The sequence below is a fragment of the Phasianus colchicus genome, chromosome 11 (assembly GCF_987193195.1).
Source record: "Phasianus colchicus chromosome 11, bPhaCol1.hap1.1, whole genome shotgun sequence".
In the NCBI taxonomy this organism is placed as follows: domain Eukaryota; kingdom Metazoa; phylum Chordata; class Aves; order Galliformes; family Phasianidae; genus Phasianus; species Phasianus colchicus.
Window position 1 is genome coordinate 4,135,614 of NC_143446.1, and position 11,454 is coordinate 4,147,067.

Below are 11,454 nucleotides of genomic sequence, written 5' to 3' on the forward strand. Positions count from 1 at the left end.
CTGCTGCCCTGTGCCCGCCGCCAGCTGGGGATTAGGTGGCCGCATGACACAGCAAAGGCAGCACTGATCCCTGCTCAGGGCCGGACGCTTCCCTGACCTTCCCGCTCCCATTCTGGGGCCTCTCACAGCAGCAGCCAGGTCTGTGGCTGGGGCATGGCCACCCTTTCCCTTGACCCCATTCTCCTCAACCCCAGGGCTGGGGATCGGAGCTGGCCCAGAAGAACAGCACCAGGCACTCTGCCCGCGCTCGCTTTTAATCACCAGCTGCACCCAGCGACCTCAGATGTCCTTCTTCATCCAAAAGATGGGCAGCCCCCTGGTATCACGGTGGGGGCTCTCCTGCGGGCTCTGCCCACCATCCTCAGCTGGGCCTCCCCCTGCTCGGAATGAGGGTGGCAGAGGAGGTGGGGGGGGGATAGCGGGAGGCGGCGGGGGGGGCTGTGGGGCTGCAGGCACCACCGGGGCGGTAGCAGCGGGGCTGGGAGGTACAGCGAAGGCCCGCAGCGCCGCAGCAGGCATGGCAGGGCTGAGAAAGGGCACGATCTGCACCGGCTCAGCCGGGACGAAGCCCAGGTGGGCATAGAACTGCTGCTTGTCATGAGTGCTGAGGTGCAGGCAGCGGAAGCCGCGGGTCCGGGCGTAACGCTCGGTGGCCTCCATCAGCTGCCGCCCATAGCCTCTGCCCCGCAGTGCCCGTGCCACCACCACGCTCTCCACAAAGAGGCCATGAGGCTGCCCAGCCACACGCGACAGCCGGACGTGTCCCACCAGGCAACGGGGGCAGGCGGGCTCGGCAGGGGCTGGTGCCCGCAGCAGTGCCAGGCAGGTGGGGAAGGCGTCAGAGGAGCGCTGCAGAGCATGCAGCCGCAGCGCCCGGCTCTTGCCCCACTCCTCGGCCAGCAGCTCGGCACAGGCCTCCAGCAGCTCGGGGTGCTGATGCAGGGGCACCAGGCTGAGCTCCTCCGGCACGGGGCTCATTCTTCTCACTGCAGGGAGAGCGAGAAGTAATAGCTCAGCACCTGTGCTGGGATGTCACTACCATCGCTCCAACGGGCACAGCGCAGTAGCAGCTTCCTGGCCAGCAAAGTGACAGCCATGCCGTGCCGTGCTAAACCGTGCGGTGCCGTGCCGTGCCGTGCTAAACCGTGCGGTGCCGTGCCGTGCCGTGCTAAACCGTGCGGTGCCATGTCGTGCCGTTCCATCGTGCATCCTTAGGCACTCGTTGAGCCCCACCTCCCACCGCCGCCGTTCGAAGGAGAAGCCGCACTCAAAGAGGAACCCCGCTGCTAACGGCCCGTGGATTGAGCAACCCGCCCCGCACTCTCCGCTCTCCTCCCCGCAGCCCCACGGCCGGTCCAGCCCGCACCGCACTGCACAACCACCGCCATCCCCCGGCGCCGCCCCGCGCTCCACCGCCCTCCCGGCGCGGCGCGGCCCCGCCGCTCACCCTCCGCCGCTCCGTCCCGCGCGGGTCCGGTCCGCGCCCCGCCCATCGCCCCGCCCCGCGCACGAGCGCCCCCCTACCACGCACACAGCGCCCCCTGGTGGACGGAGGGCGCGCGCGTAGAAAGTTCCCATGTAGTTCTGAGCGCCGAGGAGGAGGGTGGGGGTTAGGGTGAGGGTTAGGGTGAGTTTTAGCGTTAGGGTGAGGGGCTGGGGTAGGGTTAGAGTGGGCAGTGCGGAGTGCCTGCTCCCAGCAGCACGGGGAGCCTAAGGCACCATTCCCTGCTCCAGTTGTCCTTCTCTTGTGTTGCAGCCATCTTCACGGTGCTTTTGTCCACACAAACCTCAAAAAGGGATTCAGTTTTCCAGCCTGCCCTTCTGTGGTGTGCGGTGTGCTGCCATCACAGCCCGCAAGGGGAGTGGTGAAGGACCATGGGGACAGCAGCAGAGCAGAGGGAAGGATGACCGGGATGTGCTCATGGAAATGGCCATCCCCCATCCTCTGCCAAACCATTTTGTGCTTCTTTCCAGCAAAAGCAAAGTTCATCCCAGCCCCGGCTCCGGGGGCAGCACTCACAACAGAGCTGGAGGGGCTATGGGCCAAGTGGCTTTGGGCCCCATCATGACTTCATTAACTGGTCACAGAATAATCCTACCATCCCTCAAAGGGCTGGTTTTAGCTTAAAAAAAAAAAAAAAAAAAAAAAAAAAGAGCCACTTGCTTTATTTATTTATTTATTTATTTATTTTCTTTTCCTTCTTGTGTGTGTGCGTGTGAGAAGCAAAGGACTAACTCCTGAGCTCTCTCTCCACAGATTGCTCAGGGGCTGAAGCAACGAGGAGCTCTCAGCTGGAGCTGAGGGTCCAGGCAGGGAGTTCTCCTTCCCTTTCCTCCCTGGCCGTACGAGAGAAGCACAGCTTTTATGTAGGACACAGCCGTGGTGCTGTTCAAAGAAGACACAGAGTGACCCAAACTATAAAGACGGGGAATTGTGTGCCTGTTGGCTCCTCTCTTTCCTGAAGAGAAGATGGCCAGCCTGAGGGTGGAAATCACTTGGCTTTGGGAGCACTGGGATATGTTCCCACCGCACTGTAAATAAAAAAGACAAAGATGCAAAGGACAAATTAATGTATTAAAAGGTCTACTGTTCAGTTCCGCAAGTCATATGAGGAGTGGCTGAGGGAACTGGAGAAGAGGTGGCACAGAGGAACCATCACTGTTCACTCCACTATCAGGGGAGAAGCCCATCCCTCGCACGGCAGGAGATCTGCAACAGCAGGCCCTGCCCACCATGGGGATGTGACCCCCCCAGGTTGGTGTCCTGCGGCCTGCTCTCAAGACGAGCACACCAGAGTGGTTCCTGCCGAGGGACTGCCCCAAAGGCCCGGAGCTTTGTGGCCTGTGAGCTTCCTTCACGGCATCATGGAGGAGGTGGGAACACAGTGGGGGTGGAGGAGTGCAGATGGCCTCATGTGGCTCCCGGGCTGTGGTCTCTGGCATGGGGAGCATTGCCAGCAGGCAGAGGGAGGCCATCCTTCCACCCTGCTGCACAGCCAGCACCAGGCCCCTCACCCTGCCACCTTGGGGATGTCGCTGTGCTTGGGACATGTGGGCAGCCCCACGGCTGCTGCCGGCTGTGGGGTGGGCCAGGCCCCGGGCTTTCCTGCTGCATTTGGGCAGTGCCTCAGGTCTGCTGCCACTGCTGGTAAACGTGACGTCCACCCTATATTTACTTGGTCCAATTGTCTAGAGAATTAGCCTGCTGGTCTCTTCCTGGATCCAATGTGTTCTGCTGTCTCTTCCATTGCAAAGTGACATCTTTCTTGCCCATACAGTTCAAAAGACTTTTCCAGACTGGGCAGTCCTAAGCAGGGGTAGACATCAGAGCTGCTCTCCGTTGAATAAAGGCTGTTTGGCATTCTGGGTTCCAGTCCAAAATTTCTCCTTCTCCTTTCACAGCTTCCTATTCCACGATCCTCCATCACTCCACAGTTTGGTATCCATAATCTACAGCATCCTGCCGAACCTAAGGAAGCTTGCATTTCCCATTTTGACTTTGGTCAAGTGGTATTTGACATACGGCCTCCTTGCCCTCACCCCCAGGCTTTGGTATCCCCGAGGGATGGTAAAACCAACGTAGATCACAGACTGACAAGCTAGTGGTGCTTTCTTTGTGGATACTCTGTGTCCCACAGAGCTCGGAAAATTCAGGAGACTTGTTGCCACTTGTGTTATTTCCTCCCTCATCTCAGCACCTATAAGGAGTTCATCTGCACCCTGGCGCAGTGTAGCTTCCAGCTGTTTGTGCCGCCATCCCTCCAGTTCCTTAGCAAGCCGATTCCCAGGTATGATGGGGCAATTTTTAAAGCCCTGGGGGGGCACAGTCCAACACCACTGTGTTTTCCTCCCAGTTTTGGGGTTTTTGCACTCCAACACAAAGTCTGGCTTGCAGTGTCCAGCAAGATATAAAAACAAGCATCCTTCAAATCTAAAACTGTACACCTTTGATCTTTCTCTTCAATAGTCGTCAGGAGGGTATGTGGGTTTTCCATACGGGGATGTACTTCCATCACAATTGGACTTATAGCCCTTCCATCCGGAACCAGCTGACGTTCTGTGGAGTGAGGCCTTCTGGCTGGCAGAAGTGCCGTACTGCACTGTGAACAGCATTCTCGTAACGGTCCGTGAGTCACAGCACTACCAATCAGAGGCTGCTGGCTGGACGGGACGCTGCTCTCAGGCACCTTAGAGCTGTGAGCTGACCCCAAAGGGGCCTGGCTGGTGGTGCTGGAACTGCTGCTGCTCTGCGACGTCACGGGGCCTTGGAGAGACCCCTGTCCCTGTTGGATGGCAGTGCTGGGGCCAGCGCTGACACATTGCTGCTGGAGGCTATAAGGGAAGGCAGGAAGATGAGTGGGATGGAACTCCAGCCCTGGGGTGGACAGACTCCCATCCGTCCTGGGCAAAAGGGACTTAAGCAAATCGCCTTGCCCCAGTTCAGCAGCACGAGTTCCTCTCCCACCTTCCATTTTCAGGGGGTACTGGTTTTGTCATGCGGGCTTAGCTTTGGCTTTAGGGGTATTCATACCATTTTCTGCTGCTTTGGATCATCCTGGAATTTCAGTAGCCCACCGCAGGGGATTTACAGCAGACAGTATTCATAGGGGTCTACGATTTTATTTTATCGGCAATTATTTGCGCATTCAGTTTGTTCGGTGAGTCTCTTCCAACTCAAGGTATTGGACACTGAAGGACACACAAGAAATCCCATAAGCACCCGGCTTCCAATCCTCTTCTCAACTGCCTCTGTCCAACCAGAAAGTAAGGCTGCCTGTTTTTGGCTGTTCAGAAGTGCGGGAGCGGGATTGTGGAACTCGGTGACGACTCGATACGAGTTAGCAGCTATGTCCAACTGTAATGAGTTAACGCAGCAATATCTACACGAAAAGAACCCTTGGCCTCATACGATTGTTATATGAGCCCGCGCGTAACCTCTCACCGCGCGTATCCTATCAGCGGGCGAAAGCTGGCACCGTGACAACGCGGAATTCCCCGGAACCGCCTATTTTTTCCCGCCAACCTCCTCATTGGACACAACTCAGCAACCACGTGTTTATCTTGAATCCTCACAAAGTCCTTATCATTCCCGCAGTGGCCCCGCTCCCCAAGCCACCCCTCCACACAGAAGCCTGTGTTTAGCCAGCGTGTCAAAACGCACATACTTATTTGCTGCAGCAGAAGTTAGCCCCGCGTCCCGTGCCCCACTGTCAGCCCAGGTAGGGCTAACATAGCACCAAAGTTGGCTTGTTGCTCCCTGGGGTTCAGGACCGAGGGCAGTGGGGAAGAAGCGTTGATCTGCTTGAAGCCCTGCACAGGGATCGGGATGGCTGGTTGGATGGGCCGAGTGCAACTGGATGAGGCCCAAGAAGACCAAGTGCTGGCTGCTGCTCTTTGCTCACAACCACCCCAGGCAACAGCACAGCGCTGCAGCACCGTGCCCAGGCGCCCAAGAAGGCCAAGGGCATCCTGGCTTGTAGCGGAAACGGTGCAGCCAGCAGGAGCTGGGAGGTGATCGTGCCCCCGCAGCTGACACTGGTGAGGCTGCACCTCGAGAGCTGTGTTCCGTTCTGGGCCCCTCACTACAAGAAAAACATGGAGGCCCTGCACTGTGTGTCCCTGGAAAGGCAATAGGGCAGGAAAGGGTCTGGACAAAAGTCCCATGAGGAGCAGCACAGTGACCTGGGAAAGTTCCATCTGGAGGAGGCTCAGGAGAGGCCTCACCACTCCGTATGACTGCCTGGAAGGAGGTTGTAGAGAGGTGGGGGTTGGCCTCTTCTCCCCGGTAACAGCGATGGGACACGAGTGTTGCACCAGCAGAGCTCCCCATTGGATGTCAGGAAGAAGATCTTTGCTGAAAGAGCGGCTGGGCACTGGCACAGCTGCCTGGGGAGCTGGGAGAGTCAGCGTCCATGGAGGTGTTCCAGAGCCGTGGGGATGTGGCACTGAGGGACGTGGGCAGGTGGGGAGGTGGACGGTGGGACTTGGTGATCTTAGAGGTCTTTGCCAACCACAGAGATAATGTGATTCCGTGAATCGAGTCATTTATTGTAAGGAGAGGTAATCAGCAGCAAGCAACCAAAAAGTAAAGCGTTCAGAACACCGCAGAACCACCTGAACGCGCCATTGGGATACTGATGGAGCCACCCGTAGCCCGGCAGCATCCAGGTGGGGCCAGGAGGGTGGACGTGTCGCCCAGTGCCTTCAGCAGCACCAACACGCCGGGTTCCAGCGGGGCTGCGTCCGGCACCGGGCCCCTCACCCTGCGCTGGCTGCAAGAGCCTCCGCCCTCCTGCCTGGGTGCCCCCAGCCACTGTGAGGTGTGATGGCGTCACAGAGGTGGCACGGAACGGCCATGGTGACACGCGGGGTGTGGAACACAGCTAAGGCTGCGGGGCTCAGGCCGAGCTCAGTGCGACTTGGTGAGGTGAGCAGGGAGGAAGGGGCTGCCTGGGGCTGCCGAGGGAGGCGGGTTCCCCGGCGCTCAGGGCCTGAGCTGAGAACTCAGCCTCGTCCCGCTTCTGCCACAGGTTGTCACGCGGAGGAGAAAGCCTGGTGTTGCCGGGACAGACGCTCTGCGAGGCTCACTGTTGATGCACACGATGTCCGAGGGGACGCAGGAGGCCGCCGGCTTGAGTGAGCTGGGTGAGAGCAAAGTATCCCTGCACGCAGCTCCCCGCCGCCGGGCAGAGGGGTGCTGGGGGTCTGCCTGCGGCGGAGAGGGGAGGCGGGGGCACGCAGGGCCCGTGTGCTCCTTGGCCAGGGGGGCCGCGGTTGGGCTGCGGCTGCCTGCTGGCACCGCTGGGCCTGCAGTGCCCCTTGCCCTCCACGGCCTCCAGCCCTGCCCCTCAGCTGGCACGGCCGGCACAGAGCAGCCCCTGGGACAGCCCCCGGGGGCACCTGGCCCCGCAAGGCGCTCACTGTGCTCCTCTCTCCTCTCCAGCATGCGTGCTGTGTGGCCGAGCGGATAACCAGAAATCCGTCTTCGGCAAGAAATACAAGATGTATGGGATGTGCTTCCATGCACTTTGTGTGGTGAGTTCCCTCGCGGCTCCTGCCACCTTCCTCCAACCTGTGCTTCCCTTCTTTCTGCACTAACAAGACCGTGCTCTTTCCTCCTGTCTACAGGGATTTGCCAACGGTCTGTGTCAACATGGAATAGACAACCAAAATAGAGGACTTTTCTATGTTGAACACCTTGTATGCGTACTGAGGCAGGCAGAGCAGACGGTGAGCACCGGACCCGAACAGGGAGCTTGGTGCCAGCAGAGGCATGGCGAGCTTCGCCTGGTCCCGAGAAAGCAATCCCAGCCCTTCCAACCAGCCCCGAGACACATTCCCGCTCTTGCAGATGAGCCCTGTGCAGCAGGCAGCTCTGCAGAGTGCCACCCAGCCCTGCCCCATCCTGTGCCCTGCTGCTCAGCCTGAGCCTGCTGCTGATGGAAATGCTCTGCTCTTTCCAGCTCTGCTTCGTTTGTGGCAAGCGGGGGGCCAGCATCACCTGCGCAGAGATGGGCTGTGACCGCAGCTTCCATTTCCCCTGCGCCTCGGAGGGTCAGTGCGTCACCCAGTTTTTTGGCCAGCACAGGTAAGGGCTGCCAGGCATCGTCTGCGAGCCTCCAATCCCTGCTGTCAGTACCAGCCAAAGACACCTTGCCGTGATGCCTCCCAGCAGCCTGACAGAGCCAGAGCCAAGGCCCGGGGCTCCTTCCTGTTCCTCTGCCCTCCTCGCAGCACTTCTCACCTTGCCCATCCCTCCCATCTTCCCCCAGGTCCTTCTGCTGGGAGCACCTCCCGCACCTGCCAGTGGAGACAGCGCCAACGCAGGACACGACCTGCATCATCTGCATGGAGCCCGTGGGACTCAGCAGGTCGTACTGCACCATGGTGTGCCCAGCCTGCCAACACGCCTGGTTCCACCGGGCCTGCATCCAGGTAGGAGCCCTCCCGTCACCCGCAGGCACCACAGGTGCTCAGCAGCACCGGGCTCCACTTACACTCGCGCTGCTTCTGTTCCCGCTGCAGGGCATGGCCATGAGTGCTGGGCTTCGCTGCTTCCAGTGCCCTCTGTGCAGAGACAGAGACGTATTTATTCAAGAAATGATCAATCTGGGGATCCACATCCCAGCCAGGTTAGTGTCCTTCAGCCAGCTCTCGAGACATGAGGGCACAAGAGCACAAGTGCCTGCCCAAGGACTGTCCCGGCAGGCCTGGCCCTTTGCTGCCTGGGAGCAGCGGCCTCAGCTTCACACATATGGTGGAACGGCAGTCAGGCTGGAAGAGCAGGGATGGCTTTGGCCGCTCTTAGTCTCGAGGCACTGGGAGCTCATCACATTCCCTCCCTTCTCTGGCAGAAAACCAACATGGGAGACCAACCGTGCCTACGCATCCCTGGGAGTCAGGCACAGGAGCTGCAATGCCAGCGACTGCCGTTCCCCACACGGCAGGGATCGGGCAGAGGCAGAGGGGTGAGTTACCTCAGCAGCCCTCTGGGGCTCTGCGTGGGATCGCGGCCTCACCACAGCCGGGAGGAGCACAGACTGAGCACCAGAGCTGTGCCGGGCACTCCCTGGCTCAGGTCACTTTGTCCTCACGGCCACAACCCCTTGTTTTCCCCAGGCCCTGGCAGCTGCTCCTCTGCAGATCCTGCGCTGCACAAGGCACTCACCGGCGCTGCTCCAACTTGAGTCCGAGAACAACCAGCTGGGAGTGCAACGCCTGTGCTGGAGAGGGCACCGGTAAGAGGCAAACGGCCGCGTGCTGCTGGGCTGGGGCCAGGCGAGGCCTTGCTCAAGTCCCTTTGGCCCATGACGAATGGGACCCTGCCCCTCCCCAGCGCTGGAGATCTGTCCCGCTCACCTTGCTGTCTCCCCTTCCAGCCTCCAGCACCAACGTGGACAGCGCTGGCCCCACCACCACCAGCCAGCAGGGACCGGGGCCATCCCAAGGCCGCATAGGACGGGAGAGCAGCAGCTCCGGCACCACCAACCAGGCACCGTCGGGACCAGATCCCAGTTCCCAGGTGCCTGAGCTGCTCTCCAGGCAGGCAGGGCGGGCCCGGACTCGGAGCCGCTCGCCTCTCACACGTCGGGCTGCAGAGAACAACAGCCAGCCCCGAAGACGCCGAAGACGCCGCAGGAGCCGGTCCTGGCGGCGAGGCCCAGCCCGGGGGCGAAGCCGCTCCCGGGTACCACGTCGGGCCCAGAACTTCACCTGCTGGCTCCTCTGATGTTGCGGGAGCTGCTGTGTGCAAGCTCCAATTGCTGTATATATAAAGTCATCACAGTCCATCAATAAAACTGAGAGTTCCATCATGCCACTGTCAGCTTTCTTCTTCTCTGCCTTTCCCAAGGAGGGCAGCTTTAGGGGCTGCAACCACGGCCATCTCTTCCCCCAGCACCCAACCCACTCCTTCCTCCCCCCAGCCCGGTTCAGGCTGAGCTGGGTTCTGGCCCCGACTCCAGCGGGGCGCAACGTTTCCAACGCACAACGTGGCAGAGGCCCGGCTGGCAGCTGCAGCCCCGTTCTGGGGGTGTTTCTGCCACCTTGGGGATGTCGCTGTGCTTGGGACACGCGGGCAGAACTCAGATTGGCCGCTGCAGTAAAAGAGAATAAAAAATCCTTTAATAAATATATCTATGGTAAAAGAGGATCCAAGGAGAATTTTCATCTTGTACTTGATGCAGCAGGGAATGTGGCCACTGAGGATAAGGAGAAGGCTGAGTTCCTCAATGCCTTCTTTTCATCTGCCTTTAATAGCCAGACCAGTTTTCCTGCAGGCATTTTATGCCCTGATCTGGAAGTCTGGGATGCTATTCAGAGTATACGCCCAGTGATTCAGGTGGAGACAGTCAGAGAGCTCCTCCTCCATTTGGACTGTCACAAGTCCATGGGACCAGACAGCCTACACCCTCGGGTGCTGTGGGAGCTGGCGGGGGTGATTGCCGAGCTGCTCTCAGCCATCTATCAGCTCTCCTCTTTAACTGGAGAGGTCCCAGAGGATTGGAGGCTTGCTGATGTGACTCCCATCAACAGGAAGGGCTACAAGGAGGATCAGGGGAACTACAGGCCTGTTAGCCTGACCTCGGTACTGGGGAAAGTAATGGAGCAAATCATCTTGGGTGAGATCACACAGCATGTCCAGGGGATCAGGCCCAGCCAGCACAGGTTCATGAAAGGCAGGTCATGCTTGACCAACCTCACCTCCTTCTACGACTGGGTGACCAGCCTGGTAGATGAGGGAAAGGCTGTTGATGTAGTCTACCTAGACTTCAGCAAAGCGTTTGACATGGTCTCTCACAGGATTCTCCTGTGGAAACTGGCTGTCTGTGGCTGGATGACTAGAAGAGGAAAGGGACCCGGGGGTGTTGGTTGGTGCTCGGCTGAACATGAGCCAGCAGTGTGTCCATCAGTGACCGTTAGGGCCAACAGCATCCTGGCCTGTGTTAGAAATAGTGTGGCCAGCAGGAGCAGGAGGTGATCATCCCCTGTACTCAGCACTGGTGAGGCTGCACCTCAGTACTGTGTTCAGTTTTGGGCCCCTCACTACAAGAAAGACATTGAGGCCCTGGAACATGTCCAGAGAAGGGCAACAAAACCGGTGAGGGGTCTGGAGCACAAGTCCTATGAGCAGCAGCTGAGGGAGCTGGGATTGTTCAGTCTGGAGAAGACGAGGCTCAGGGAAGACCTCACTGCACTCTCCAACTTCCTGAAGGGAGGTTGTGGTGAGGAGGGGTTTGGCCTCTTCTCCCAGGCAACAAACAGGAAATGGCTGCAAGTTGTACCAGAGGAGGTTTAGGTTGGACATGAGGAAGAACTTTTTCTCTCAGTGGTCAGGCACTGGAATGGCTGCACAGGGAGGTGGTGGAGTCGCCGTGCCTGGCAGTGTTCAAGAGGCGTCTGGATGAGGAGCTGAGAGATGGTTTAGTTTGTGGTAGCAGTGGTGATGAGAAGACAGTTGGACTATGTGGAAAGTGAAACTGTTGTTTCTGCATTGAACACTGAAAAAGGGCAATTGATCTAAAGAATTAAGCTGTAACATATCCGTAGAAATAGCCGATGTGGAAAGTAAGAATACCATATGCATATTAGTGACATATTTTAGAAGCCTAGTTACCAAATTACCTAACAAATTCTTTCACACAAAGCTGCAATAGACTTTAAATGTTCTAAACAATATGGGCATAGTATTCTGAAGTAGGAAACATATTGTAAGGTTGTTTATTAGACCAGCAGAAGTGAAATACATTGAACAAACTTACAAGGAGTCAGGGCCTTTACACAAAGCAGAACTGTCCCACTCTGTGGGAACGTTAGGATGCCATAGGCAGGCTCCAAGATGCTCCCCCCTATCCTCCTTCTGAGCTTATCTCTATGCAAGGACAGATGAATGACAAGAACAATGACCCAGTGTAAAAAGGGCACAAATGTTAGGGGGGTAATTAAACAATTAAG

The 11,454-nt window shown here is 58.2% G+C and overlaps 3 protein-coding genes across 6 annotated transcripts; 2 read left to right on the plus strand and 1 right to left on the minus strand.

Moving 5' to 3' along the window:
* Positions 1-65: 65 nt before the first annotated feature.
* Positions 66-1,804, minus strand: NAA80 (N-alpha-acetyltransferase 80, NatH catalytic subunit). Of its 3 annotated transcripts, none has more exons than XM_031611658.2 (2): positions 1,448-1,804; positions 66-986 (listed from the first exon to the last, which is right to left on the minus strand). In XM_031611658.2, the coding sequence occupies exons 1-2, from the start codon at positions 1,491-1,493 to the stop codon at positions 280-282; spliced, it is 753 nt and encodes a 250-aa protein (XP_031467518.2). In that variant the 5' UTR covers positions 1,494-1,804; the 3' UTR covers positions 66-279. The 3 variants fall into 3 exon arrangements, with proteins under 3 accessions (XP_031467518.2, XP_090004149.1, XP_090004148.1); XM_090148023.1 differs by lacking the exon at positions 1,448-1,804 and adding an exon at positions 1,234-1,441; XM_090148022.1 differs by lacking the exon at positions 1,448-1,804 and adding an exon at positions 1,367-1,426.
* A 4,741-nt stretch (positions 1,805-6,545) lies between these two features.
* LOC149916403 (G2/M phase-specific E3 ubiquitin-protein ligase-like) lies at positions 6,546-7,764 on the plus strand. The gene is made up of 4 exons (XM_090148029.1): positions 6,546-6,645; positions 6,944-7,035; positions 7,129-7,230; positions 7,464-7,764. Exons 1-4 carry the CDS (start codon positions 6,594-6,596, stop codon positions 7,590-7,592), a joined length of 375 nt encoding a protein of 124 aa, XP_090004155.1. The 5' UTR covers positions 6,546-6,593; the 3' UTR covers positions 7,593-7,764.
* A 17-nt stretch (positions 7,765-7,781) lies between these two features.
* Positions 7,782-9,409, plus strand: LOC149916404 (E3 ubiquitin-protein ligase PHF7-like). Of its 2 annotated transcripts, XM_090148028.1 has the most exons (5): positions 7,782-7,935; positions 8,026-8,132; positions 8,355-8,468; positions 8,620-8,738; positions 8,880-9,409. In XM_090148028.1, exons 1-5 carry the CDS (start codon positions 7,849-7,851, stop codon positions 9,227-9,229), a joined length of 777 nt encoding a protein of 258 aa, XP_090004154.1. In that variant the 5' UTR covers positions 7,782-7,848; the 3' UTR covers positions 9,230-9,409. The 2 variants fall into 2 exon arrangements, with proteins under 2 accessions (XP_090004154.1, XP_090004153.1); XM_090148027.1 differs by having other exon boundaries at positions 7,782-8,132.
* The last annotated feature ends 2,045 nt before the right edge of the window (positions 9,410-11,454 follow it).